This window comes from Xiphophorus hellerii, chromosome 17, assembly GCF_003331165.1.
Source record: "Xiphophorus hellerii strain 12219 chromosome 17, Xiphophorus_hellerii-4.1, whole genome shotgun sequence".
NCBI lineage: Eukaryota > Metazoa > Chordata > Actinopteri > Cyprinodontiformes > Poeciliidae > Xiphophorus > Xiphophorus hellerii.
In genome coordinates this window covers 9,291,478-9,319,195 of record NC_045688.1, presented here as the reverse complement: position 1 = coordinate 9,319,195, position 27,718 = coordinate 9,291,478, and the positions used below count along the sequence as shown (strand labels likewise).

Genomic DNA, 27,718 nt, shown 5'->3' with positions numbered 1-27,718 from the left:
ATTAAACACACTTCCTGGCATCTCATTAAAATGAATTTAGAAACAGTATGACAAAAAACTGAAATTTTTCCCATCTTAGTATCTCTTCATACCAGTAACCGATCCATGCCTGGCACACAGTTCTTTTTTCTGTCTCCTTGACAACTCTGTGACTGACTGACGAGTTGCCTCCAGAGTGCGCCGCGCCTCTTACTGGGTGACAGCTGGAGTAGGCTTCAACCTTCCCATTACCAACAGTGGGACAAAGCAGGTGGAAAGACAGGTGACTTAAGCTCATGCTGAATCTTCCCTCTTTACGCCATGATTTGATTGCTAAACGCTGAGAACGTTCTGCTTGTCACCGTCTACATATTTTCCATGTTTAAAATTTCAGACTTTTTAAAAAATATACACACAATATTTTACATTTCAGGTAACTATTTTTTGCATTTTTATTTTAAATAAGGAACTTGGAAAAACAAGAGGGTGCAATGTTTAGAAAGGTTAAAAGGGAGGATGAAAACAAGATTGGAGGAAAAAATAAGAAGGAAGGAAATGGACATACATTGAATTCCATATTTTTCAAGATTATGCATAAACCCAGAGATAATGAATGCAAGATCAGCTTCTAGGTGTTTCATTTTTTCCTGTTGAGACTGAACAGAATGAGATAAGGTAGTAAAGGGTTAAACTGCCTCCTCTCTCTATCTGACTCCACCTTCTGGGGTGACTCAGCACAACAGGAAGCAGGAAGTGCTTACAGTCAGACTCGTACTTCTGTCAGTTTTTCCTTTTTCTTGATTTGTTTTTGCCTGTTTGTGAATCTTCATTTACTCTGTAAGGGCTACTGCCTCTGACGTAGCTTCATCTCTTTTCCCTGCAGGCAGCTAACACTTTGCAGCTGCTGCCTCTGACTCTCCTGTGTTTGATCACTTTCTGCACCTTTGCCCTACTTTCTCTTTCAGGGTAAACAAGGAGTAGAGAGTCAGAATGGCAGGCAGGCTGTCTCTGCCCGAGGAGGACCTGACCTGTCCCATATGCTGCGCCATCTTCAGGGACCCGGTGGTCCTCAAGTGCACCCACAGCTTCTGTGCTCCCTGCCTGCAACAGTACTGGACTGGAAGGGGACGAAGACGGGACTGCCCGCTGTGCAGAACCCAGAACCTGGACGACCCCGTGCCCAGTCTGACCCTGAAGAACCTGTGTGAGTCGTGTGTGCAGGAGGAGAGCCTCCCTGTGGAGGAGACAGGAGGGGAGCTGTACTGTGATCCAGGAGAGATGTGCCCTGCCCACAACGAGAAGCTCAAGCTGTATTGCTTGTTGGACAAAGAGCCCATCTGTGTGGTCTGCCACACCTCAAGGAAACACAAGCAGCACGACTGCTGTCCTATCAGCGAAGCAGTTCTGGATGTGAAGGTAAATACTGGCTTTAGGTTCCACTGCAAACATGTTTCCTCCTAATATTATAAGGTATTGCTTAAGGAACCCATTAGAAGCTTCATTATTGCTATTTTAATTATTCATGCAGGAGAAAATGAAGACGGCTATTAGCTCACTGCAGGACAAGAGGGAAGCGTTTGACAAAATGAAGAAAAACTGTGAGGACACAGTCACACACATTCAGGTGCAGTACCTCATCTTCCCAACTGAAAATATTCTCTCAGCATGATGCTGCCACCACCATGATATGATAATTTCGTGCATTAACATGATATGATAATGCACATTCTTAGTTTTCCTCCATGTAAAGTTTTGCATATATCCTATCTGGGTTGTGGTAAATTACCAATGGGTTTCTTTAAATAATAACTTCTTGCAATTCTTCCTTAGCAGTCAGATTTCTACTCAGTAGGTGACTTTTGATTAACAAAAATGGTTGTACTGGTGTCAGGCTAACTGTAGCTGAACAGATATTTTTGATTTTTTTTGAAAAACAAAAAATCCAAAACTATATAGAAGCCCCAAATTACACTCAAGCTTGTGGTTGTAGTGTGAAAATGTAAAAAACCTTTTAAAGTACTTGTGCCGCTGTAGTGACAGAATATTTTCTTTCAGGTTCAGGCTCGATTCGTGGAAAGACGGACTCATGAAGAGTTTGAAAAACTCCACAACTTTCTTCGTGTGGAGGAGGAATCCCGGATGGAGATGCTGCGGAGGGAGGAAGAGCAGAAGACAGGACAGATGAGGCAGATGATGGAGGAAATCGAGAGAAGTATATCGTCCATGTCTGAAACTATCAGAGTTTTGGAGGAGGAGATGGCTCTGGAGGACCTCTCTGTCCTTCATGTAAGCTAGTTTATGATAAGAATAGGTGTGCAGGCATGCATGCATATTGCTTTCAAATCCTAAATGACTTTTTTTCTTTTTTCAGAAATGCAAACGTACACTTGCAAGGTAAAAAGAAACATTTTCTGCTTAAATGTTTCCCTTTCTGTTATTGCGCTACATTCGCATAAAAAAACAACAACTAATTGTATCTTTTGCAGGGCAAATGTTCCAGTAGAAGAGCCAGTCATGGCTCCGGCAGCACTAATAGATGTGGCCAAATACGTCGGCTCTTTAACATTCCAGGTGTGGGAGAAGATGCATAAAATCGCCAAGTACAGTGAGTCTATGCAGATGTATTAAACCATTCTGACACTACTCTTGGAAAAGCAGCTTCCTTTGGATATATTCCTGAGGTGGGACTATTACCTGAACTCTGCCATGTTCTCTTCAGCTCCAGTCACCCTGGATCCCAACACGGCGGCCCCATGGCTTGTCCTGTCAGATGACCTCACCACCGTCCATGACAGCGATGAGAAACAGAGGCTGCCCAACAATCCGGAGAGGTTCGACCCGGACACCGCCGTTCTGGGCCGAAACGGCCTGACCTCAGGCAAACACGCCTGGGAGGTGAACGTGGGAGACAACACGGCGTGGGTCGTCGGCGTTGCAAAGGAGTTCATCAAAAGGAAGGAGAAAGTGTCTTCGGTCCTGAACAATGGCTACCTGTGTGTGTACTTTTACCACAAAATGTACTTTGCCGGTACTTCTCCTTTGACTCGGCTGAATCTGAAAAGAAATCCGCAGAGGATCAGAGTGCAGCTGGATTGTGAAAAGGGCAAAGTGTCGTTCTATGACCCGCATAACAACACGCACATCTACACCTTCAAACACACCATCACTGAGGCGGTGTTTCCTTACCTCTGGGTAGGCTGTCAGAAGTGCCCTTTGACGGTTGAACCAGTGGATGTTTTCCTGAAACTTGCTGATTTTTGTTAAGATCTCAACTTAGGTGACAGTTTCTTTAACTCTAACTTTTGTTGATCTAAACTGTCTGTCATTCAGTTTAATGTTTTCAGGGTAAATTTACTCAAAAAACTAATTTCGTAACAGTGTTTTCAAAGAAATGATGATTTGGATTTCTCTTTCTAACGATGGTGATAGTGTCATGTGCAAATAAATCACCTGAAAGATTACAGTTCATGTATGTATGAACTGTATGTATGATTAGTCAGATGGGCTGCATAATCATGTTTGGGTTTGTGTTAACGCCAATCAAACTTCATTTGCAAATGCTAATCATATATTTATCAATAAAATTCTTATAATAATGCTTTATTTGATGTTGCATTTACTTTTTAAGACAAAACTGAATAAAGTTAGTAAATGTTTATTATTAAGGAGGTTGGAAATGTTTTACTTTATAATGACCAACAAATAAAATGCAAGTAATTTACCTATTCTGTGTCTAAATTTGGATAAATAAAATTTTTTATTATTTTTTATTTTATTTTCAAAATAATAAAAATAATCACATTTAAAAGAAAAAGAAAAATGGGCCCTTTTTAAAGAAATTATCTCAGGCAGTGACCTAATTCTATGGCAGACATGCAATATGAACGTAGGAGGCGCCTTTTCTTATATAAAAATCTCTTCTATAGAACATGCTGAGGTTTTAAGAGTCTATATTTAATTACTTTTTGCCGGCAATTTTGTGTTTTTATTCTGGTTTCAACTCTAAAAACCAAACTCAAAATAAACTTAAGTGCCTTCCCAACAGTTTGATAACACAAAAAAGAAAAACAACGTGTATTTCCATGCTTTACTTTTACTTTATATTTTGAAACAAAAACAAACCCACAACTTGTTCTTTTTTGTTGTTGTTGTTTTTCATTACACGTACTGAAAAATTTAATTACCAGAACGCGCAGATAATTTCTAATTTTCCACCTTTAAAACAAAGGGCGGATTTCTTTAAGTGGCAATCAAATTAATACAAATAGGAAAAAAAAACCCTGCACGTTTGAGGTAACAACTACACTATAATTTAAAATATGTCTTTAAATATTTAAACATCGCATGTGCATTAGTTTCATATTATTTTGTAGACTTGTTTATTTTACGTCTTTTTTGTGAAAAAGTTTTTCCATACTCGCCTGATTAGAATAAAGGTCGTCGTCATTAACCTTCTGGAAAGTTACCTTTCAACAATAAAAACCTCGGGAGTTTTTTCTTAACAGAGACGCGTTGACTTCTCAATACTTCATCCACGACAAGGTGCTAACGGTAGGTTAATTAATTATTACCGTGTGTGTATCTTATTTAGCTATCTCCAGCAACAGCTCGTGCTACATTGTAGCTATTAGCTTAATTAGAAATTTGTGCAGCTCATACATTTATTTTGCTGATGCTACATTTATATTATTTCATGAGCTAACTCGAAGTCATTCACTGCAAAACAAGATAAAAATTTGTTTTATATTTATCCAAGAACTCTTCCTAAATTATTCATCACATCTTTTAACTATTTCTACTGTTTATTCCAAAATGAATTTCTCCAGTGTCAAATAGGAAATCCAAGATGACTGATGTTTCAAGTGGAAGAAAAAAAAGAAAGTTGGCACCCAAAGCCCCAAAGGGCCCATCTGACAGTCCCAAAGCCATAATGCTCAATTCATCCCTTCTCCTCCTGGAAGTACCTGCAGATACCAACACCAGCCTCCCGGTGTGGGATGCCCTGAGATCCCTGAAAGTCGGCATCACCTGGACGGTCAAACCTTATGGCATCAGTATCAACATAACACCTCATACTGTGAAGCAGGAAGACATCACCGCTTCCTGTGAGAGAGAAAACGCATCCAGCGTGGCGGAAACCTCCAGCCTTCAGCTACAGATCCAGAACACCTCCTGTGTGTTGCTGACTTTCTCCCACAACTCCCTGCCAACACTGCCCCACACATATCAACCAAACCAGAGTCTTGTCAACCCGATTTCTGTGTCACTGCCTCTCATCATCACTCATTCTCCACAAGGATATCAGCCTGGCACCATGGCAACCATAAAGCTCCCACCTGCTGTCCAAGCACCTACAAGTGTTTCCGGTGACCTAGATGTTGAACCCAAGAAACCTAATCTCTCATCATTTCACACAAAGGTCTCCCATGACATCCTCATCTGTGACAACTTCCTTCTGGGTACATGTGATGCAGGGGTAAAGTGTAAGATGCACCACACACCTTACCCATTTCACTGGCAGCTGCGGTCTATAAAGACCCACCAATGGATCGACCTATCACCTCATGCTCAAGTCTTACTAGAGAGGAGCTACTGTTGTGCTGAACAGAGCAATGTTACCCTCATAGACAAGTGAGTTTTAGTTCATCCATCCATCCATCCATTTTCTGTACACCTTTATCCCTTAGAGGGGTCGGGAAGGGTGCTGGTGCCTTTCTCCAGCTTACATTCAACAACAGGTCGCCAGTCTGTCGCAGAGTTTTAGTTCAATTACCAATAATTAAGACATCAATCTATGGATTCTAATGAATGTGATTGTTTTGAATATCCTTTTAGGCAAACATGCTATGTCCTGGACTTTGATACAATGGACTTGGATGATCGCTCAGAGTATGATGCAGTTAGGCGACTTACTAACTCGGAGAGCATAGAAAAAAATCCTCACTTTCCGAGCAGGAGCAAAATCTACTGGTGTGAGGGCATCAACTACAAAGAGTACAGTGCGGTAACTTTTGCTTTATTTGTTTCATTAATTCTCATTTGATTTAAGTTTGCAGTGAATCAAAACCACATTGATACAGTAGACTTTCAAACAGTTAATGGCTGTCCAAAACAGCTGTGCATGAGGTAGGGAAACGTTGAGCTGCCATTCATTTACCTCTGAAGTCGCAACTTGGATGTGGGAATGACTCTTATTTTACAAGTAACTGGTAAAATAAACATGTATTTGTCACAGCTTACTGTAGTTGAAGTGACAATTTGTGGATTGATCAATATGAGGAACCCACTTTGGAAGATAAAATCCTCATTAAAGGAGCTACAGCATAAGGTTAGCAGAGAAGGACACTAACCACTCAAGTTAGAAGACTGGCTTCCTGAAGATTGCGACATTAATTTCCATTCAGTATTTGTCTTTTTAAAGTCAGCTTTTCAAGATTTTGAATGCAATTTTATTCATTTACAGAGGGATATAAATTTGAAAGTCCTCAACAAGAAAATGAAAAGGAACATACTTAAAAAAAATTACACCAGGGGTAGAGTATATCCAGAAAACCCAAAGGGCCTAAAATAGAATCCTGAGGGATGTCATGTTGTAATCCAACTGCTGCTGAAAAGCACTGACTTATACATACGTACACAGATATGATTGGACGCTCTTAAGAGCAGAACATTTAAAGCATAGCATCAGGTTTTTCTGCTGTAGATTTTCACCACTGACCTGCTCCAGTTTTGAGTTACAGCTATTTCAACTACAGCTTAATTTCCCCGTCGCTGTGTGAATTACTGAACTTGAAGTATGCTCATGTTCCTCTCTTTGTAGGATTTGTCTGCCCTACTCCTGAAAAAGATGAGTGAAAAGGAGCTAAAATGTTTCTTCAACATCGGTGTGCAGAAGTACGAGGTGGACTTCACCAATATGACCCAGACCAGAATCATCTCTGGCTACCAGAGACAAATTTGTTGCAGGCCTGCCTACCGCTCACCAGAGTCCATGTATCCTCACCTAAAGTTTGTATTTTGGATCCTTCCCTTTCCGTCTACGGCATCTTTGTTTTTTCATAGACAAAGCATTACATTTGATTTAAAAATACCAGCAAAATACAAGCTAAAATGGAGATGAGTTTGGAAGTACTTTCTTATACTTGTCTTACTATATTTTACTGTTTCACAGATGTAAAAACAAACTATTAATGCAACAATTAGAGTTAAGAAGGAACCATAAATGTAGTAATTCTTCCTGTATACTTGCCATTCGTAAGTTTCCACATAATTTTCCAAACACTAAATATTTCAGCACGAAATCTTTACAACCTTCTGCATGTTCCACAAATCCTAAAACACAATGCTTGGTCTCTGATTTGACAAAATGATAAATGATGATAAAAATGGCCTTCTTAAAACAATGTTTTTTGATCGGTAATGCTATTGAGTTTAAGGAAAAGTGCTTTTTTGCATAGATCCAGATTGTCTATGATACGAAAAAGTATTAATTGTTCCCAATAAGGAAATTTAAGTGTAAAAAAAAGTCGATTTACTGATCAAAACTGGTTAAAGATCAGAGAATCCTCCTGGTGCTTAGCTCCGCTTGCCATCATGTCTGTTTTGAAAATTCCAGGAGCTGAAAGTAAGGAAATTTGACATATATTTATATTTTCCAAATCTTTTCTTGCTTTTAGGAGTGGAATCCAGTCTGACTTTGCTAATTGTGACCCCAACGCTGCTGCGGCTAACTTCACCATAGATCCTCTACAGGAGTTCAGCTCCTGGTACCCTCCGGTCTGGCTTCAAGGCTCAGAGGAGGATTACCGCCTGGTTGATGTTCCGGCCGGGACTCAGGCTTACCGGAGCATCAAAAAGTTCTTCCACGAAAACCTGCCAGAGACCAAGATCGACATCATCAGCCTCCAGCAGATCCAGAACCTGCTGCACTGGGACAAGTACCAAAGGTACTGATCAAAACTGTACTCAATTAATATTTAAATAAAAAAATAACAAACCTGCGCTGTCATCACAGACAGAAAACACACATGCAGAAACACACCAAAGCCGAGGGACCTCTGGAGAGACATCTCTTCCATGGGACCAGGAAGGTCGCCTCAGAGAGCATCTGCCTCCACGGGTTTGACCCCCGAGTGGCCAGCCTCAACGGACACTCTCACGGGTTTGGCTCTTACTTCGCTACCAACGCGCTCATGTCCCACGAGTATACAGAAGCAAACGAGTCCGATGAGGTTGGTTACATGTTTCTGGCCAAAGTCCTGGTGGGAAGAGTTTGCTTGGGAAAACATTACTACCGGCGACCACCCAACACCAAGGTCAGTCTCTACGATGCCTGCGTCGACAACAAGCAAAGCCCTCGGATGTTTATAGTGTTTGACAACTGCCAGTGCTACCCATACTACCTGATCAAGTACAAAAAGTTATCTGAAGAGATTAGTATTCATGACTGATGACAATTAAATCAGAAATAGTCTGTCAGAAAGTGTTCATGATAATATGCAGCATTTTGAAATGTTAGAAAATGTTCTGGTTAACATACAATATACAGTTCTGCAATGAAGTTTTCACCAAAAAGGATTGACAAAAAGCATCTTTAGAAACCTTTGATTTGTTTTTACAAGTTCTTTATTTTGTCTTCTTTAAAAGACCGTACATCAGTGGAAATAAGCACTTTTGAGTTTCCTTTTCAAATTCTCCAGAATCAAATTGAAATGTTTCTGAAAAGTTTTCAGTCAATAAAATTCTTTTTCACACATAATATAAAAACAGGAATTGAGCAATTGTTATATTTGCATTGGTTCTAATAAAACCGTACATCTGACTGCGTTTGTCAAATATTTCAGACTGGAAAATGTTTCACTAAACTCACTTTGCAGGAACAGAGAAACATGATTGTAAATTTTTATGGAAATCTATATTCTTCCAACAGTTTATTGCACAATCCACCATTTAGAGAGTTTGGACAAAAGGGATTTTTGAAATATTTGTAACAAACTATGTAGCACATGAGGAGTGTAAGAGGTGGAGAGTTCCAGTAGGCCATTTGAGACATTATTTCAGGAGAGAATAATACAATATAGACCTAACATTTTTTAAACAAAGAATTAAAGTTTGAACTTCTTAAAAAGTCTTCTGTGGTCCACGATTAAAATTGTAAATATATGCTCAAATATACTGTAACTGTACACCCCAATAATATTAGCTAAATTAGTCTTGACTAATTAGCCATTTAAAGTAAACTTAAAATTCTGCTGAGCAGAGCGGTCAAATATGAAGTCAAGATGTATGTATATATTTGAGCCTGTATGTGTAGTTTCGATAATCTTTGTGGATTTGTGTGAAATTCTTATTTCTTTTTCAGAAATAAGTGAGGCACCTACACATGGCTGATTACCATGTAGAGAGAAATTATATATGGGCAGTAGAAATTTTCATTTAACTTCTGTTTGGCTTTTCTAATTAATACAAAATAAAAAAAATCACAGTTTGTGCATCTGTTCACCAAAATAACAGCTCACCAGTGTTTTAACAGGAATAATAAAAAAAATATTGTCTTTATAGTCTATTCTGTTTAAAGGTGTAAATCAATCCAAAAAAAAAAAAAAACAACACAAAAACTATTCATGTGTATTGTATGTTTTAAAATGTGCAATGTTGCATTTAGGTGTTTGTGACGCCAAGACTAACATTTCAGTCACAAAAATAAAACATCCATGCGTAGAAATGCACTTTAGACACAGTGGGGGGGGGGGGATTAAAATAGGTGGTAATAATAATATTAATTATAATGTTTGAATTTGTAAACAATATAAAAGCAAACAAAAAATAACTGACCACTCTTCTATTTAGGGGATTAAACTTTGTACCTGCAGATGGCGCCAGAGGAAACATGATTAAATAGAGTAAAACAGAACCAGAAACGAAAGATCAGTTCATATATCTTTACATGAGGTTATAAGCATGACATCAGCTCTTCTTGTACATGGTGTCTCATAAGATGGAATGAGTTTTCTCCTGTAGCCTGTACATTTTTTACATATTAACAGCAGCTGAACACAGATGGTTCAAATCATATGAAACTACCCGTGTAAAGCTATTTTACAGCATGAAAAACAAAAAGAAAGACGAGTGAAACACACCAGGTGGTTTGCTTGCAGGACACCCTCCCATTACTCACAGGCCAGCTTGTTGTCAAAGCTCGACAGACCAATGGCAAAAGCTTGAAGAGCACACATGGGATAGTTGTAGTCAAGGGTGAAGATGTCTTCGGCAACTCTTCCAAACTGCATAATGATGTAGTCAGCTGTGGTTAGAGGAAACAACGTGTTCAGTCGACGGTCACAAAAAACGACTCAACAGCGATGTCACGTATTGAAGTAAACACTCACGGTCGTTGTCGTGTACTATCTGGAAGTTTTTCACTGAAGCTTGTGTTACGCGACCGTGGAAGTTCAGAACATAAGACTGGGTGTCTTCGTTCCAAACGGGGGCCTTGTTGTGCAACTCAATCAGGTTTTCCATCACGTTGCTCTGCCACCTGTTCACCAGGCTCTCTTGTTCCTGCCACACAAACACAAACATGCTTCAGAGCCTTAGAAAATATGCATACCCCTCACTATCATAAATTAATAAATAATATCCTGTGCAACAATTTGTCTTTACAAGACATCTAATCAGCAAATTGTTCTAGAATTGCACCATTCATGGTTGCAGCCTGGTGGCAACGTAACAGAACTCCTTTAGGTAGTTCATTCTGATCTGTTCCTTTTGGTTGAGGCGTTGCTTTAATGGGCAGTTATTTCCTCAGTTTCGGATGCTGGATGGAAGAATTGTTGCTCTCACTTTTTGTTTACTTTCAGACAGTTGTCATAATGCATATCCATGGTAACAAGTGTTTTTAAAAGTGGGAGCAGCTGATTCAAATGTTAAAAGCAGTGTTATAAAACAACATCCTCAATTCACTATGTATGACACAACTGCAAATTTAGTAAGATACTTTAGGTGGTCGTCCACCTAAAGTAACAGGTCAGGCGAGGAGAATTAAAGATGATTAACAACACAGCCAACACTTCAGAGTTGAGAGGAAATTTTTTTGTTGGACTCACATTTTGAGGCCTTACAGGGATCCGCTCATGGTTCATGTTCATCCCTGGAAGGACAACGGTCATTTTACGTGGCCCCTTGAATCCCAGCAGGTTGGTATCCTGACACAAAAAAAGATTGGAAAAAGAATGTGATAATTTCACCTTAAAGGACACGCTCAACAGCATCTTGGTTTTTTGCCACTGGCTCACATAGCAGATTGCAGCCAGCTCCTGTCGTGTGTTGCTTTCTTCCAGCAGCGTCCCGAGGTTTTTGCCAGGATTGATGCCGTTGTCGTACACTGTGAATTTAGTGCCCGTGTAGTTGGACCTGATTAAGGAGAAAACACACAACTTTTATGAATGGTTTGCAGGTTTACTTCTTATATTTTAAAACTATTCCTGTTAAACCAACATGCCCACATTGTAAAAAAAAATTTTTATGTAATCATTGTCTTCATGTTCCGGTCTCATCCTCCCTCATTCATTTTACTGTTTAGACCTTCCCTACTTCTCCCTCTATGTTACAGCTTTTTCATCACACTTGTTTCAGATCAATACTAAAAGCAGTTGCATGTTATGTAACACTTTTATCGTATCAGTCCACATAATATTTTGCCTAAAGTATCAAGGATCATCAAGATGTTTTTAGCAAATGTGTTCTTTTAGGTCAGCAGTGGTTCTAGCCTTGAAACTTTCCCGTGGCGGCCATTTTGCCCAGTTGCTCTTTTATTGTTAGATCATGAACTCTGACCTTAACTTTAGAGCTTTGGATGTTATTCTGGGATGTTTTGAGACTTCCTGGTAAAATTGTTAATGTGCTTTTGGAGCATTTAATTGTTGACTCAATTGCTAAGGGGTTATTTCACCTTTATAAGAAATCAGGACTGCAGTTGTGCATTCAGAGAGAACAAACCTGAACAGGATGATTCCCAAATTTTTTAGAAAGTTTTTAAAATTCATTCCCTCTTAATTCCAAATCAATAAGCAGCATCTTAAAATTAAATGGACTAAAAAAACACATACCTGACTTTTATCAATCTACATCTATTTGGTTATCTAAGAAACAATTTATAATGTTTAAAACTATATACTCTATTTGTGAAAACTAAGAAAAAGAATTCGGCTCACCTCAGTTTGCCGATGAAGCTCTCTCCGTCTCGTGACAGATCCGTGGCATCCACTGAAATCAAGTAGTTGGATGTTTTGCTCTTCTTTCTCTTTCTTCCAGCCAACAAAAACGCCTGCAGAGACAAAGACATTGTAAGATTAAAAATAGGGACCCGACTTCATGAGTAACAGAAATAAGCAAATTTGTCTGGATTTCACCTTTCTTTCTTCGTCTCGCTCCATGTGCATATAGTAGGTGGGGTAGAGGCCACGGTCCATGCCCTTCTTGTCCCGAGTAATCCTGCATTTAAAGATGACGCCACGAGGAGCCGGCAGCAGCACAAACTCCTCCAGGTTGGCAGCATCTGCAAGGACACTTTCTGCAGAAAGTGATCCGGGAATTACTGCCTCCTGGGATAAAAAGGGAGCAATGCAGCACTTAAATTTCCTGGAATTATCTGAATGAGATGGTAAGTGAGTGGTATAAGTTGGTGAAAAATTCACAGGAATGTTTTTGCCACTGGAAGCCGATGCGGGTCTGAGTGCGTCGGCGTTGGAGAACAGAGAACCCGTCCGTTCCTCATTTGCCTCGTCTCCGTGTTCGCTGGCTTCATCAAAGTTCATGCTTCCACACAGACCTGTTGAACGACATGAGGGAAAAAGCATCGGCACAGATCGGTAAAACGGGAATTCCTATTGGGAAGCTTTTTCACCCAAGACAAGAAGGCAGAAAATGTGGTGGAAATCCTCCAGCACAAGATTTCTTTTTAAATAAATCTCTGGAGAGGATTAAAGAAGACGGTTCGTTCTGCTCTTCGATATATAAAAAAATATTTCTATGTATTATGCAACACTTGGGAAATGACTGACTTGTTTCTCTGGAATGATCTACTGGGCATTTCTTCTTCCACAGAGAGATGGCTGCCTGCTCTTCTATGCAAAAAAAATCTAATAATTCAAATAATTACTGAATCATTTCAAATCACAAACAGGATGAATATGACTCAGCTCTGCTTACTCTGCAAATGCCAGAGTTTTTTGTTATGAGGCTTAACACTGGGAGCCAGGCAGTCATGCAGATGTAAAATGATTCCAGCAGACGGAAGGCCTCAGGCATCTGTCTGCTCATTGATAATTGGATTTATCAGCCAAGATGTAGCTCTTGGCTGCTTCTAGACCCAACTTTAATTCACTGCTAGAAAGAAGTGGTGGTCCACTGGTGCTAAAGCATCTCAGGAAAGGACAGAAATTATAATACAGACAGATACAGTACTTGTAGCTCAGCGAATATTCTAACTCGCTATAGCATTTAAAAGTGATAAATAAGTTAGCTCAATTCAGTTCAAAAATATCTTATTTATCCCAAAGGGAAATTAAATGTCATAATTTATATAATCAAAGAAGCTATAAAGAATCTTTGTGGATTTGGGCTGGAAGGGTCTGTAGTAGCAGTCTGTCTTCCAACAAATCTGAAGAATCCTCTGACTTAAGACTGCTGCTGTATGACAGTCTCATGGCAGAGAAGCATTGGAATCTGGGATACGATCTGGTTAATGGAAGACCTGGTTCAAGGATCACTTCTAAACACTGGCTATGAGTTCAGATTAAAACATCATACACAAAGAGCTAACAACGTAAAAAAAATATAATAGTTCAAATCTTTCAAAAAAGTAACCAACCAAACAAAATCCATTGTTTTACTGAGAAAACCGAATGAAAGGAGACCTTTTGGCACCAAGCTGACCTTCTTTCTGTAGCAGCTGGTGGATGTCTGCCTTGGGCTCCAGCAGAGTGGCGGTGTCGCCGTCTTGTTCCGTTTCTTCGGCTGCAGGACTCTGCGGCTGAGGCGGAGACTGATGGCGGGGCTGCGGCGACGAGGGCTTGCTCACTGACCGAACTTGGATTTTCGTTCCCAGATCGCCGGCTTCTGATCCCAGGAAAGCTGCCGGTCCATCAATACCTACAACAGGGGAACGTTATTATTATTCTGTTATCTTTACATCGAGAGACTCTATTCTCTGCTTATAGAGAATAGAGGGAAACTCTATTCTCTGTTTTCCATTAATCATTGATTAATGGAAACTAGCATTAATCAATGATTAAAAGATAACTTTTCACTGGACATGTTGATTCGATCAATTGGAATATATGTGTGATTATACAAATAAATTGAATTGATCTAACCAATAATCTCCAGGTCAAATACTAAAAAATGGTTCATTTATTTTTTTAATGCATCAAAGCAGAAACTGGATAATCGTACTGGCATCAACAACCAGTACGAACATCACTTTATTTTGTATTTATTGATGAATGACAGGGTTATTCTGTAATCCTTTCATTTTATATTGGATTTAAAGAACCTGCAGGATTTATTTTCTTTTGACATTTGGAATCTGCATTTGTTGAATTACAATAAAACTAACGAAATTGAGTTTGGAATGTGGCGCAGTCCTTAGGAAAAAATAATCTGAATCATCAAGTCGGTGCATGTAAATATAAAATGGAAGCTTGCATTACTTTATGTCCTTAATGATTGAATAGCTCAAAAGAAGTTTATGTAATTTATGCTGCTTTTTATTTCAAAAAAACGCTCTTATGCGACACTGACCACATAAAAACGTTATTTAAGAGATTCCTGCGTTTGATTCTCTCACCATCAAGGATGACATCGTTGCTGACGCAGAGTTGAGACTCCACCAGTGGGTCCTGCTCATCGCAGTGCTGGGTCCTGTTGCGGCGGGGCCGATTCTCGGTGTTGGGCTGGACCATCATGGGCTCCTGTCGTTTCCGCCGCTGCTTCTGCTCCAGCAGCGCCCGCTGTGAACGCAAGGCATCACGGAACCTCAGGCTTTCAGATAACGTTCAGCATGACCTTCCCCAAACAGCTGATCACGTGCTCATAAAAAAAAAAAAACCCAACTAATTATTCAATGTTTGATGTGAAGAGGTTGAATGCAGTTGTGGTGGAAAACATTACACAGTGGAAGGTAATTACATCTACATGCATGATGAGATGCAACCTGTGTCTCCCAGTAAGTGCTGCAAATAGCCTGCCTAATAAAAAAAAATTAAAACTGGTCTGCATTGCACCTGCTACTTATCTGTGATGGAAAATAGAGATATTTAATGCAGAGTGCTCCTGAAAACTCCTTGTGGTTATGATGTACATACGGAACCTCTGCTCTCCTTACCCAACTGTGATCAGAGCAGCCAATGGGATTACGCAAGCAGATTAATTAGTGTGCCAAACGCACAACAACACATCCTGATGAGTGATTCTGTTCAGTGAGCTGGACGACACCAGGAAGCCTTGTGTCAGATTTGGCTAACCAAAAACAGGGCTTTCATAATTCATCAGTCAAAAACTAGACGACATCTGTTTAACCGTTTTCCCTTTTAGTGAACTAAAAAGGCATCAGTTACACATCTCACGTGTTCATTAGGGTAACAAAATGATCAAATTTAATAATAAAATTTCATTTAGAATAAATCTACAGAAGCATTTTATTATTTTGTACAGATTTATAAAAATTATAGTTTTTTTCAGCCACTGGCCACTATAGGCTGGAGGATTCAAGTTTATTTCGGCACTACGAACAATTCGATAGGATTTTAAAGGAAGTAAAAAGAAACTGCCAAATTTCACTGAGTACTACTAAAATATTGGAATCACCAATATTTCCTAAATGCATTTTACACACCAGGTACCAACAAAGTTGTTCATAACGGTTTGTGATGTTTTGCTACTTTAGCACAGTTACATTCAAAAAATGTTTTTAAATGTGTGGAAGATCTTACCTTGACATTCACTACAGAAAATGTCAAGGATTCTACAGTTTATTTAAGAAATCAATATGAAAATAAATCTCAAAAACTATTATTATAAATCAATCTGTCACTGTGCTTGTTATTCAACAACAGTAAAGCGTTTTAAAGAAGCGATGAAGACTCAGTAGTTTATTTTGCCATTCTGGAGCTATTTTGAACTAATCCGGGCATTTACAGATCAGGAAGTGACTTAAGGCGTTCACAGTCCTCCCTGTGCGAATGAAAACATCAGGAAAATGAAAACACTGGACAGAGTTTAAAGCAGATACTGAGCATGAGTTTAGTTTGGGTTTTTTTAAGTCCAATTCAAGGAACATACTTGCCTAAACTTTTCTGGATAAAAGAGGAGACTGTTCAAAACCCCACAATGAAACACTAAAGTAATGTTGGTAAAATTGCTGCCTGCAAAGCGCAGCCTTCTCCTGTTAGACACAGATAAGCAAAAACAAAGATTAAATGTACAAACCTGTTCCATTGTGCCAAACTTATTGATCCTTTAGAGCAAAAAATGACACAGAGTCCATCTTTTCCAGAAGGTCAGACAATAAAGGAAGGAGACCAAATGAATGCTGGCTTTCCTTTGTCTCCTTTTCTGAAGCTCACAATCGAAAAGTTGATGGCCTCGTCTGCATAATGTGCTCCTCTGACAGAAAAGGCCTATCTCACTATGACAAGCAGCAGAGTGTGTCTGTGCAGTCACCGTTGCTAACTGAATGAGCGGTCATTAGGGTTGGAAGGAGGGGACAGATAAAGGGGGCTCTGAGTGAAAAATGCTTTCTTAGTTTTGTCTATATGAAAATGGATTCAGGACTTTTTCACATAACATGTATCTAACAAGTACCTTTTTTTTCGTTTTTTTACATATCATTCATTTATCATAATTTTCATGTATTCACATTTAAGCAAAGCAGTTCATATGTTTTCTTATACAAGTCTGTAGACCAGAACTGGTCTGCAGTGAGTCAATGAAATGAAATCCTTCATTCGTTTTGAACTGTATGCTCAGGGCAAAGTCTGAGAAAGCAGAGAGCAGATTCCATGTTAAATAAAATCTCTGAACTGTAACTTTACAGTTTGGTTATGAAGACTTTGGCAGTGGCTCAGAAGGGAAAGAAGGAAAAGGAATAGTTACATTTGTATGAAATGTTTGTGAAGGGACACAATGCATTGCCAGGAATGAGGAAGCATTAAAAGTTTAAAGAAACAAAGTGAAATATCTCAAAGTAAGAAAATTATTGTAAAGCACTTTAATATGCTTTACCATATTCAATACAATATTACAGAACACAGGAAGGCAATCTCTGCCAATCGAAAACGTTGTTCTAAAGAGAACGTGCAGAGGATGAATCCAATCATTTTCCACACAGTAAAGAACTGAGTCAACTCTCTTAACATTCCCAAAATCCCTAAATATGTAGGAAAAGGTATTGTGATATTTGTGAAACAAAAGAAAATCTTTCCTTAGCCACCAAAAGCCGTGTTTTTATCTAAAACATTTCTTGCCAAACAACTGACACAGAAAACATTCCTTCAAAAGAAGAAGCTAACACACGGCGGATAGGCTGCCACCAGTAATGCCACAGTGAGCAGAAAGCTCTGGTGGAGTTAGTCTGTGGGCAATAAAGTGTTTCAAGTGGGAAATGTGTCACTTTTTATTTGCCCTTTGTAACTACAGCATTTCTGCTGACGTTTAGGTAATGCATAAAACTGTAAATCAGTTATCCTGGCGAGACAGTTGTTTGAGAAATGAGAGCTCTGAACAAACCTGTTCACATCAGAGCACAGCTTTGTGAGTCACAATGCTGGTCAGAACCAGATCAGAAATCACAACGTCACACAACGTCAACCTGAATGCTGCCAGAATCTGTTTTTCTACTCAGCTAGAATCACAGCCACAATCAACCCAACATACAATATGAGCTACACTGCAAGAAAACAACAAACAGAAATCATGTGACTGGTCAACCGTTGTTATTTTATGAAGAAAATTCCAGTTCCCACCTGTCTTTCCAGCTTCTGTTGCATTAAACTGCTGCCGTCATCTTCAATGCCACTGTAGAAGAAAAGCAAACATGAATGATTTACACATTTTTCAACAGAAAAAGAATTAATGTAATGTCCTACTTCAGCAGCTTTTTTTGCAAAGTAAGACTTACTTTTATTAATTAAGCATTATTTAAAATTACTGAGCAGAAAGACATTTATCATGTTCTGAAAAATCTAATCCTGAAAAGAGGAATCTGTATGAAGAGAAAGTGAAAACAACCTGCAATGTAGGAGCTGGTGTGCATTTACATTCAGCACCTTTCTAAAGGGACATGTTGCTAAGCTACAGTGGTGAGAGAGCAGAACAATAGCAGAAGTCACTACTGTCAACCCCAACTCTAAGACCTAAACAGACCCAAATCAAAACTCAGTCAAACTCACAAGAGTGATTCACAAATCAGGCTGATGTCCTATGACGCTCATTTCTCTTTCATCTGTTCCTGTTGAGTAAACCTTTAAATGTCACACGTTCTAGTGGAGTGAAATGACTTTATTTGTAGAGAGGGATCAAAGCCACATGTTCAAATACAGCATGATGTGAACTCATCAGATACACTGAATTTCCAACTATTTTTATTTTCATACATTTCCTCCAGCTGCACATTTCAGCTGATGACTGACATCACAGAAGGGCTCTGGATGGCCATTTCTGAACGTACAAAACAGACATGAGTGCTTTGATAAGGCTGTCTCCCTCAGCACAACGTGGAGCCTCGTCAGCACAGGCATGACTCATACAGTCATTATGCTACCCTTTGCCAAAATTGATCATCTTGCACAAGTGAGTGCCATGTATTGACTAATAAATCCCTCAGTGTTGTTACAGGTAAGCAGATGGGTCACCTGGGAGGTCCATCTGGGATCTGAGACGGAGGGAAGGGAGTGGAGACTGATAGTAGTTCTTAATTACACATATGAGAATACTATTTAAAGGGAAGGAGTCGGGATTAAGACCTGCAAGTAGACAAAGTAGTGAGATGTTGGCCAACTCATTAGCAAGTCATTACGACTGTCTGCGAAACTTGTTTCCTGTAGTAAAAACGAGTATTATCAAATTTCTGGGTTCCAAATGTGTAATTCGATATCTCTGAAGAGAATTTTAAGTGGTTTCTAATATATGCTTTGATACTTTTTCAGTTTTTGACCTACAAAACAGTAGAAGTGTCACATAATAATAATTACTAACGGTTAGATTTAAAAAAACACAGTTTTCACAACAAATTTAATTGCTCAATCCATTTAGGCCAACAAATTTTATCTCTTCTAACAATTATGGCAAAACATTATTTGAAGCCATTTCTCAAGTTATTTTGATTTCTGGAAAGAACCAAAAACGTTTAGCCATGTCTGCTCTGGATATCCATAATCCTAATTTCTTGTTTCATACTGAAAGCTGTTAAAGATAAAGGCTTATGTTAAAAGTTTGCCATGTGGATTGTGGTTTACCTGGATGTGGAGTTGGAAGAGAAGCTGGTAGAGCTGGAAGGTCTTCAGCAAAAAAGGGAAGAAAGGATTATGTGAAGAAAAAAATACACAAGTCAGTTCAACAACATAGTAAAAAATAATTCTAGAAAAGTGAATAAAAGGCCAAATTCACAAAGTAATTGGCATTAAATGAGTCTAACTCTCCTAAAGGACACTACCTGGCAAACACTTAAATGTGTTGTGCGTATAATTAGAGGAAAATACTCTATGAGTATATTTGTATCTGTCAGCCAGAGCAAAGACCATTCCATTTTGAAAGACTAGGACTGTTTGTGATAATCTGTGAAATCGATACGTCTGCTAAAACTGGTCATTTTGATGAAGGAGAAAAGGGGAAAAGGGAAAGGAGATAATGACTAAATACACAAAACAGTAAATATCATACGTTTTATCTTTAATTCAATCATTTAAAGACATACATCCTGTTACATGCCGTGGTGGCTGCATGTACGTAGGATTACGTAGGTACGTAGGATATTTTAAAAAAATATTAATTTAGAAATGTCTTTCCAAAAGGGATTCCAAAAAGGCCAAGAAGCACAACCTTCCTCAGCATTTTTTTTATTACAAGTTAAACTGGTTGACATTTAGTAAAAATCTCTTATCCATACAAAGTCAGACGGAGCCTCATCAGCGCGGGAAGTGATCAATGTTTCATTAGTCTCTCACAGCTTGGGTGACAGGAGAAGGACAAGCAACTCTTGTACCTTCATCATGTGTCAGACCACGGTAACCATGGAGATTGTAGCTCCATCAGCAGAACACCTCCAGCAGCATTGACTAAAACCTCACGTCACATCTTGTACTTTACAGTAATTGGAGGCCTTTAGCACTTTGCTGTAAAGACTTACAGACTTGAGTTGTGAGGATGTGTCCAGAAATGAAACGCGTAACCAGGCAACCTGTAGCAAGACGACTTTTAATTAAATATTAAATGTAAACAAATGGCATTGAGAGTGAAGTCTGGAAATATATCTTTAACAAACTGGTAAATAAACATCTAATCTAAATAGGGGTGTACAATTCACTGCACTGTCTAATAGACAAATAAATGCATAATTGATTTTCTTCAGAAATTTCTAGCAGTACTTGAACCCATTTCCATATGCTGTCACCACAGACTGTGACTGTGGACTAGAAAAATGTGATATAAAATCTTTCCCCACATGAAAAGCAAAGTAGTTTAATACAAGCAGTCTAAATTGCTGTGAACAAAGATGTCAAATTAATAATAAATTTGTTCAATAATCAGATTTTTACATGGTATTATATCTGGAACAGGAGCTAATCTTTGCTGTATTACTAGCATCCACCATTTCTTTGAAGACACATTTAAAGGTCACTGAGAATGTTGTTAGTTACATGCCTGTTCAAATCAGCCAGCCAACAGCACATACACACCCACACACACACCGACGACTGGACAGACACAAATCACCAACTCTAGTTACAACAAGCACAGTCACCAGCTGATGCTTTGAATAAGTAACGACATGGTGGCAGAAACACGAGCAAGAAGTACAAGAGCGAACTGCAAGGAGCTCTGACCACCTGCCAGCTGATTGGTCAGGAAGATAAGGCAACGCATGGACAAAACAATGCTTTAGCTCTGCTAAAGGCTACTTTGTATTCTAGTCGTCTGTTACAAAAGACAGAAAACACCGTAGTTGGACAGGAGAGTGGTTAGAATGTCACTTCTACCACATCTCTATAGAAACAGAAATTTCAAATGGAAAACAAAGCTAAGAGTCGCTCTTTTATCTGTCAGTATGAGCAGCTACCTGTACGACCAGCGGCTGTAGACCGGATGAGATCCTTCAGTCTTCATAGACTCCATGGTGGCAAATGTCTGAATGCTAATTCAGGTATTTTCCTCCAATGGTGAAGAAACTTTCCCTCAAACTTGTGGTTAAACTTTCTGCTCTGCCCAACCCACATACACACACACACACACACTCGACCTCCACGCTCCAAGATCTCTGGCAGATATTACAAAGAAACAGCAGCTCTGCTATCTTCCACCCATGGGAGTGACAGTTACCCAGCACTAAGGTAGACTGAGGTTGTGAGGCTTGTGCTGTTACCATGGCTTCACACTTCAGACAATGCACAAGAAGCCAAGACAGAATTTGTACAGAAGTGACAGCGCTAAATGTCAATGTACTGAAAAAACCCACCCCGTAAAAGACAGAACGTGCCTCAGCAAAATTCTTTCAAGTATAGATGCCTATAAAAGGATAAAAACATAAATTAGCTTATAATTGTGAAGAGAAAGGAAAAGTATAGATACTGTAAGTTTCTGACAGATTCTAGTGCATCTATCAAAGAACAGATTCTGAGTCTGTCTGGCATCTTTTAAAAATGCTATATTTGAAAGTCGGGCTGGAACAATTAATTGCATGAATCATGATTAATTGATTACTGAAATAATTGTCAACTAATTTAGTAATCAAGTAATCATTAACTGTTTTATAAAAACTCTGAAAACATGGAATTTGCTTAAAGTTCGACACATGACCAACCCATACTAAAGGAATGCTAAATTATTTGCATTTTAGGAAGAAAAACATTTATTTTCTTATTTAAATAAGGAATTGAAATTAGCATTTTTAATCCTTTACAAAATAAGCTTCGGTGGTTTAATGAAAAATCTGCAGAAATTGATCATTTTTTATCCAGTCAATCGTCAGAATAAATTGATTAACTGCAGCACTATTGGAAAGTTGTGGCACTTTAAAACTACAAATGTCTCCAAAAAATGTTTCCCCTTTCAATATTTTTATAGCTCAACTGCCTGCAGAAGGTTTTCAGGTCGGTCATTGTGACGCTGGAAAAGTGCATGCATGGTTTTTAAAGGGAATGCAACTGACAGATTCCCCTTTTCTAAAAAACATGATGTATAACCATAATCTAGTTGCTAGGAAACCAGCGTCTCCCTATTTTGACACCTATTTACCAAAGTAAGAAAATGGGAGTACGTTGTGTGTGTTTGTCTAAAACTGTATATACGTCTAGTGATGATAAGCGTGGGACTCTTTCACCAGAGGGAGTAATTATTGAGCTCCAAACAAACGATGGAAAGAAGCTGCAAGAGCTGATAGTAATACCGGTTCCCACGGGAACCCAGAAGCATCACCTTCCACCACCGACTCTCCAGCAGCGATCCTTTGCTGTGTTTCAGCGAAACCCAAGAAATGTAAGCTGCTGATTACCGACGGCGCTCTTTGCAAAGTCCTTCCTGGAACAGTGACTCACCGCGGCAGGGAACCAAAAATGTTTAACAAAATTTACATAGTTTTCCAGCAGTATGCATAAGAAAAATACCCCAAATTTACACAACTCCCCAGGCATTTGAGAATGAGCTTCGTCGGGTTAAATGTGTGTGGGGTTTGCATAAATAAACCACTCGACCACAAGTCATGGTTCCAGCTGCCGAGGTACACCACTGTCCGAGTTCAGATATTTCAAAATGATTTACACAGTGGTGCAGTTTAAATTTTGAGGATAAATGGAAGAAACTGTTCAATGCAGAGGCCTTTTTACTTCACTTTTTTTTTCTTAAACTGCAATCTAACCAACAACACAAACAAACTACACCAACCTTCCACTTTCATCTCTTGACTGATGTAAGAGATGCATAGGCATGCTGTTATGAAAACTGTCGCTCTTTAACCAGCTCATACCAGCATGCACAGCGTGGGATCTGTAACAGCAGAAAATCTGCCAAGTTTCTCAGCATTCAGCAGCTTAAACGTAAGAACCCCAGATTCAGAGTCAAATATTTCACACTGAATATCAGAGAACCATCGATGGCGCGCTTGTTTTGAGACTCTATGACTGGTATGCAAGAGTTGGAATGAAAAGCAACATCCATCCTCTTCTTCTGGAAATACTGAATCAGCAATTTGTGAATCATCACACAAGCTGACTAGTTTGGGTGAGTCCGCAGAGCGGTGTGACGCTCTGAGCGATCCAGCTGGTATGCTGATGGTATGCAAAAAACAGAAAATAATATCCAAGATGGTAGCCTATGTATGTCAGGCATATAGCAAAAGTATTCCTGAAGAGATTAAATTACAAACTTGTTTGAATCCTAAACTGGACTGGCATTGCAACAGAAAACGATTTGAAATTACTTTGATTTCTATCAGGAAAATAAAAGATGTGAGACTTGTGCTCCACAGCTTTAATTGCATACAGCTCTCAAAACAAAACCAAGCTCTCATCACAAACTTTCTAACTCATCCCAAAACTTCCCTTCAAGTTTTGGGATTTTAATCAAAATCATCACAGTATCAATGTGTGCATTATCATCACAACTGCAAAGGAGTCCTTGGATGCGATATTTATTAGATTTTAAAATTTCAGATGCCTTGCATTCAAACTTGTCTAGCCAATAATATATTTAGCCAGTTGAATGAAGTTTCAATGACCTTTATGCCCACATCTGATAGACTTCACCAACAGAGATGCCAAAAACTCAGCAAGAGTTTGTGGACATCGAAACAATGGAAAGGAAAGGGAGGAGGGACAAAAAAAGTGGCTTAAATGTAAACAATATTATCAATGTAGTGTTTAGCAATCATATTGTGCAGCCTAATTAATCCTGATTAAATAATTTTAATATCAACCACACAAACTATCAAAACAAAATTGACCTAGATAATAATTTGTGAATTTAACAGCTTACTGTTGTTTACAACAAAGAAAAAAAAACTAAGAAAAACCCTGCTGTACTCATAGGCATGTTCAGACATGACAAGATTCTTTTCTCTCGAAATCAAAGCTATGCAGAACTTTGAGGATGTTTTCATATCATCTCTTGCAAAATGCATTTACACGCAGTAGGTAATCAGAAAGTGACTGAAATATGAAGCTGTGAATCAAAATTTCTTCCCAAAAATAAAAAATAGATCCACTCTTTAGTTTAAACGAACTAGTAACAACATTCTTGCTTCTTACTTTTGTCAAGTAGTTCAACAATCAAAACACAATGTACAGTAGGGTATGTACCTTAATGTTTGCACTTTTTATAGTTCTTCCTTCATTTTGTACAATAAAGAGGTGTTTTTTTCTTCTCTTCTTTCTTGTCAATAATGCTACAGGAGCGATTTTACGGGTAAATATTGCTCACTCGGCAAAAAATATCCCTCTATTGACTACAACTATTGATTAAAATAAGATATATTCACACAGAAAAAAAACGCGACTGTCTTAAAAAGCCAGTGGCAGGATGTTAGATATTGCTGGTTACCGTTACAAGCTAACGTTAGCTGTTTCTGTCTCCACTATACGCGGTGCTGTTTATGGAAAAGTTGAAGGCGACTATTAAGTTTTTTGTGCCGATGCAAATGTGTTACCAACACTCGGATTCAGATCTTACATTTGAAAACACAGAAGGCCTCCGAACACCAACCCGAAAGCAACATTATGAATTCTGCTCACCTTATACTGTAGTAACTCATGTTTGAGCACTGTTGCTAAGGGAAGACCATCCGGAGAAACTGCACTTTTTCTTGGACGCTGTTGTCGAGAGCACTTACCCTGTCCTTAGTTACCCAGCATAACAAGAACCTGCCTTCTTATTGGTCCGCTCTTTCTTTAGGTGGGATTTAATTGGATGACATTCTGAAGAGGGGCGCGACGTCACGCCTGGTTTCTTATTTTGATTTTATTATGAAATATTCGACAGACAAGTCAAAGGTGAGTCACGAACTCAAAAAAAGAAGATGTCTCCTAAGGAAATGATCATTTTAGCGTGAGTTGGGTTGTTGGAGGAACAAGTGCAGTTTTAAAAACTTTATCTCTGAAATGTTTACAAAATCTTTAGACTACAAGCATACATTAGAATAACCAAATAACAGTAATATTAAAAATTTGGGATCATTCAAAAATAAGTAACAATTTTAACCGTACTTTTGAAAACAATGAGTAGAATTTTATTCGTATCAAAATTGTATATTTCATACCGATTTTAATAGTGTAGCTTTGCACAAGGTTGCACATTTAATAGCCGTTATAATGCATTTTAAATCAACAATGCCTTAAATAAAATATATATTTTATATAATTAAAATCATAATTAATTTAATAATGATACATTGCCTAAAATGGAAAATAAAGCTGTGTCTTTCACTTGTACCCCTTTATTTTATATTCTGTTCTGCAACAGTTGAATAAGATTTATGACAGTCACCAAAGAAAAATGTTCTTTAAAAAATTATGTATTATGAGTTATATTTGGAGTGGGCAAAATATTAGTATATTTGACAGTAAAATCTGAAAGTAAACATAGTTATATGTAGATAATAGATTTAATCAGTGCTGTGTGTATTTTGCAGTTTGTAAAATAAGAGTATGCTTTATCTTGATTTATTACAGTAATATACAACAGTAATCTATACAATAAATCAGAATGTATTAAAAAAATGACAAAAAAAATTATCAATGAATTAGTACATCTGAGTCAGAAAGGAGTCCCCTTTCTTTTAACATCAACATCAGCCCTTTTCTCCTCCTCCATGTCACCTTCACCCCATAGTCCCTCTGTGGTGTGTCGGCCACCAAGGTTTCAGGTGGGCCGCTGCATGGTGATGTACATGGCTGAGCAAACAGTAAAAATCTAGGGGAAGAAGAGGAACGGTTTACCTCTTCCCACATCCTTTCCATAGTGTCCACATCAGGTGGTGGGCAAACACTGCTGACTTCTGTGGTTATCAACTTGGTGGAGGTAGGTATTGAAGCTCCCTCTGCTGGAATTCTGCATCTACTTGTCACTTCTTTAGATTGAATTCCAAGCTTATCCAAACTTCTACTGTGGGAGGCAGTGCCATCAGGATGTGCTTCAGCATTCCTTTTTCCAGCTGTGACCAACTGCCTTTCTGGACTGTCTGAGTAAGCCGAATTTGCAGTCGTTTTGCTGTGGCAAACGGATGCAGGAGGTTGATTTTTGACTTTTGATACTGCACCTTTTGTTGTGGTTGTGGTCCTTGACTGTTTCTGAGACTGGTCCTTTAACCGAATGCAAAATGACAATGAGGGGTATTTGCGTGTGTTGTTTTTTCTGGACAACTGACTACATCGGTCAAGTAAACTTGAGGTTTTCTGCCCGTTTCTCCTCCCTCGTCTCTTTGGAGGTGCAGCTGCAGATGAGCAGTCAAACTGTGGGTTTACCTGAAATTTTGAAACACCAAGTTAAATAAATGATACAATAAGAGTCGCAGTAATCTTATACAGCTAGTACTAACATGGCCATGGGTTCTACATCAAAATTCTGTGTCCAAACTCAAATTACCAGAGAACCAAGTTCACTATGAATTTATAGTGGATATTTCAGCAGTGATGAAGATTTAAATATGAAAACTTATTTAAAAAAACGTGTCTAGATCTAAAATATCCCAGACTTTTCCATACCTGTGCAGGCAATGTAAAAACCCAGGCAGCTATAAATATCTTTTGCTTTATTTTGCAATCTCCAGGATCAATCTGCTTTTTATATTGATTTAACAAATCAAATCCCCTGTGGCCCCATATGATCATTTGTAGTTACACAAAATGAATTGTTTAACTACAAACTATGCAGAGAAAAAAAAAAGTGATATTAGTGAGAGTTCATAACAAAGCAATTGACTTTGATTTGGATGCATTTTTTCCATCACAAAAAGTGCATCTTTTAAAAGAATAAACAACAGAACTTACCCACGAATTAAGATCTGAGCTGTTATGTGTTAGTGACTCCGGAAAAAATCCCTTGGGGTTGACTGCAGCTCGGACTTCAGGCGCATGTTGAAGTTCGCTTCCTCCTACAGGCCGTTCGATAAATTGCAGGGCAGGCTTATCCGCCTTTATGGCTTTGCGGGGCATTAATATAAATCATTCCTGAACATCTGGAGGAAGATATGTCACAGAAAGTAAGCCTGAGTAAAAGTCCACACGGAAATACCAAAAGTTAACGTTTTAGAGTACCAATTAAGAAGTATACATTCAAATGTTTTCATTTCAAGCGCCTACTTTCTATAGTCTTCTTTCTGTCACGTTGTTCTTTGCGTAAGACATCGTCTTCATAATTAACATATGCAAATAAACCTCAGTTATACAATTTATCTGTCCTGCTCTTTTTTCTTGTTGTCTTGATAGGCATTGTTGTATTTCCCGGTTTTCTTCTTTTTCTTCCTCTGGTTCGATTA

At 38.6% G+C, this 27,718-nt stretch overlaps 4 protein-coding genes across 8 annotated transcripts; 2 read left to right on the top strand and 2 right to left on the bottom strand.

The window, feature by feature from the left end:
* The first annotated feature begins 692 nt into the window (after nucleotides 1-692).
* On the top strand, nucleotides 693-3,580 carry LOC116737111 (tripartite motif-containing protein 35-like). Of its 3 annotated transcripts, none has more exons than XM_032590102.1 (7): nucleotides 693-816; nucleotides 945-1,395; nucleotides 1,508-1,603; nucleotides 2,035-2,265; nucleotides 2,351-2,373; nucleotides 2,466-2,584; nucleotides 2,699-3,580. In XM_032590102.1, exons 2-7 carry the CDS (start codon nucleotides 970-972, stop codon nucleotides 3,241-3,243), a joined length of 1,440 nt encoding a protein of 479 aa, XP_032445993.1. In that variant the 5' UTR covers nucleotides 693-816; nucleotides 945-969; the 3' UTR covers nucleotides 3,244-3,580. The 3 variants fall into 3 exon arrangements, with proteins under 3 accessions (XP_032445993.1, XP_032445994.1, XP_032445995.1); XM_032590104.1 differs by having other exon boundaries at nucleotides 718-758; XM_032590103.1 differs by having other exon boundaries at nucleotides 709-1,395.
* Nucleotides 3,581-6,522: 2,942 nt separating this feature from the next.
* On the top strand, nucleotides 6,523-8,743 carry LOC116736972 (protein mono-ADP-ribosyltransferase TIPARP). The gene is made up of 2 exons (XM_032589886.1): nucleotides 6,523-7,925; nucleotides 7,994-8,743. Exon 2 carries the CDS (start codon nucleotides 8,007-8,009, stop codon nucleotides 8,427-8,429), a length of 423 nt encoding a protein of 140 aa, XP_032445777.1. The 5' UTR covers nucleotides 6,523-7,925; nucleotides 7,994-8,006; the 3' UTR covers nucleotides 8,430-8,743.
* tulp3 (TUB like protein 3) lies at nucleotides 8,587-25,080 on the bottom strand. 2 transcript variants are annotated; one of them, XM_032589885.1, is made up of 12 exons: nucleotides 24,978-25,080; nucleotides 19,494-19,535; nucleotides 18,003-18,054; nucleotides 14,828-14,990; nucleotides 13,915-14,130; nucleotides 12,675-12,808; nucleotides 12,390-12,581; nucleotides 12,192-12,304; nucleotides 11,274-11,391; nucleotides 11,085-11,183; nucleotides 10,368-10,539; nucleotides 8,587-10,282 (listed from the first exon to the last, which is right to left on the bottom strand). In XM_032589885.1, the coding sequence occupies exons 1-12, from the start codon at nucleotides 24,995-24,997 to the stop codon at nucleotides 10,149-10,151; spliced, it is 1,455 nt and encodes a 484-aa protein (XP_032445776.1). In that variant the 5' UTR covers nucleotides 24,998-25,080; the 3' UTR covers nucleotides 8,587-10,148. The 2 variants fall into 2 exon arrangements, with proteins under 2 accessions (XP_032445776.1, XP_032445775.1); XM_032589884.1 differs by lacking the exon at nucleotides 24,978-25,080 and adding an exon at nucleotides 21,314-22,113.
* A 365-nt stretch (nucleotides 25,081-25,445) lies between these two features.
* Nucleotides 25,446-27,716, bottom strand: rhno1 (RAD9-HUS1-RAD1 interacting nuclear orphan 1). 2 transcript variants are annotated; one of them, XM_032588856.1, is made up of 3 exons: nucleotides 27,543-27,716; nucleotides 27,231-27,418; nucleotides 25,663-26,705 (listed from the first exon to the last, which is right to left on the bottom strand). In XM_032588856.1, exons 2-3 carry the CDS (start codon nucleotides 27,393-27,395, stop codon nucleotides 25,977-25,979), a joined length of 894 nt encoding a protein of 297 aa, XP_032444747.1. In that variant the 5' UTR covers nucleotides 27,396-27,418; nucleotides 27,543-27,716; the 3' UTR covers nucleotides 25,663-25,976. The 2 variants fall into 2 exon arrangements, with proteins under 2 accessions (XP_032444748.1, XP_032444747.1); XM_032588857.1 differs by lacking the exon at nucleotides 27,543-27,716 and having other exon boundaries at nucleotides 25,446-26,705; nucleotides 27,231-27,534.
* Nucleotides 27,717-27,718: the final 2 nt, after the last annotated feature.

Coding starts and splice junctions, on each gene's coding strand:
- LOC116737111 (XM_032590102.1), top strand. CDS start 970: ATGGCAGGCAGGCTGTCTCTGCCCGAGGAGGACCTGACCTGTCCCATA. Junction 1,396..1,507: donor AAGCAGTTCTGGATGTGAAG/GTAAATACTGGC, acceptor TTATTCATGCAG/GAGAAAATGAAGACGGCTAT. Junction 2,374..2,465: donor TGCAAACGTACACTTGCAAG/GTAAAAAGAAAC, acceptor TATCTTTTGCAG/GGCAAATGTTCCAGTAGAAG.
- tulp3 (XM_032589884.1), bottom strand. CDS start 21,369: ATGGAGTCTATGAAGACTGAAGGATCTCATCCGGTCTACAGCCGCTGG. Junction 12,305..12,389: donor AGCGAGACGAAGAAAGAAAG/GTGAAATCCAGA, acceptor TTGTCTCTGCAG/GCGTTTTTGTTGGCTGGAAG. Junction 10,283..10,367: donor GATAGTACACGACAACGACC/GTGAGTGTTTAC, acceptor CTCTAACCACAG/CTGACTACATCATTATGCAG.
- rhno1 (XM_032588856.1), bottom strand. CDS start 27,395: ATGCCCCGCAAAGCCATAAAGGCGGATAAGCCTGCCCTGCAATTTATC. Junction 26,706..27,230: donor GCTCAGATCTTAATTCGTGG/GTAAGTTCTGTT, acceptor TCAAAATTTCAG/GTAAACCCACAGTTTGACTG.
- LOC116736972 (XM_032589886.1), top strand. CDS start 8,007: ATGCAGAAACACACCAAAGCCGAGGGACCTCTGGAGAGACATCTCTTC.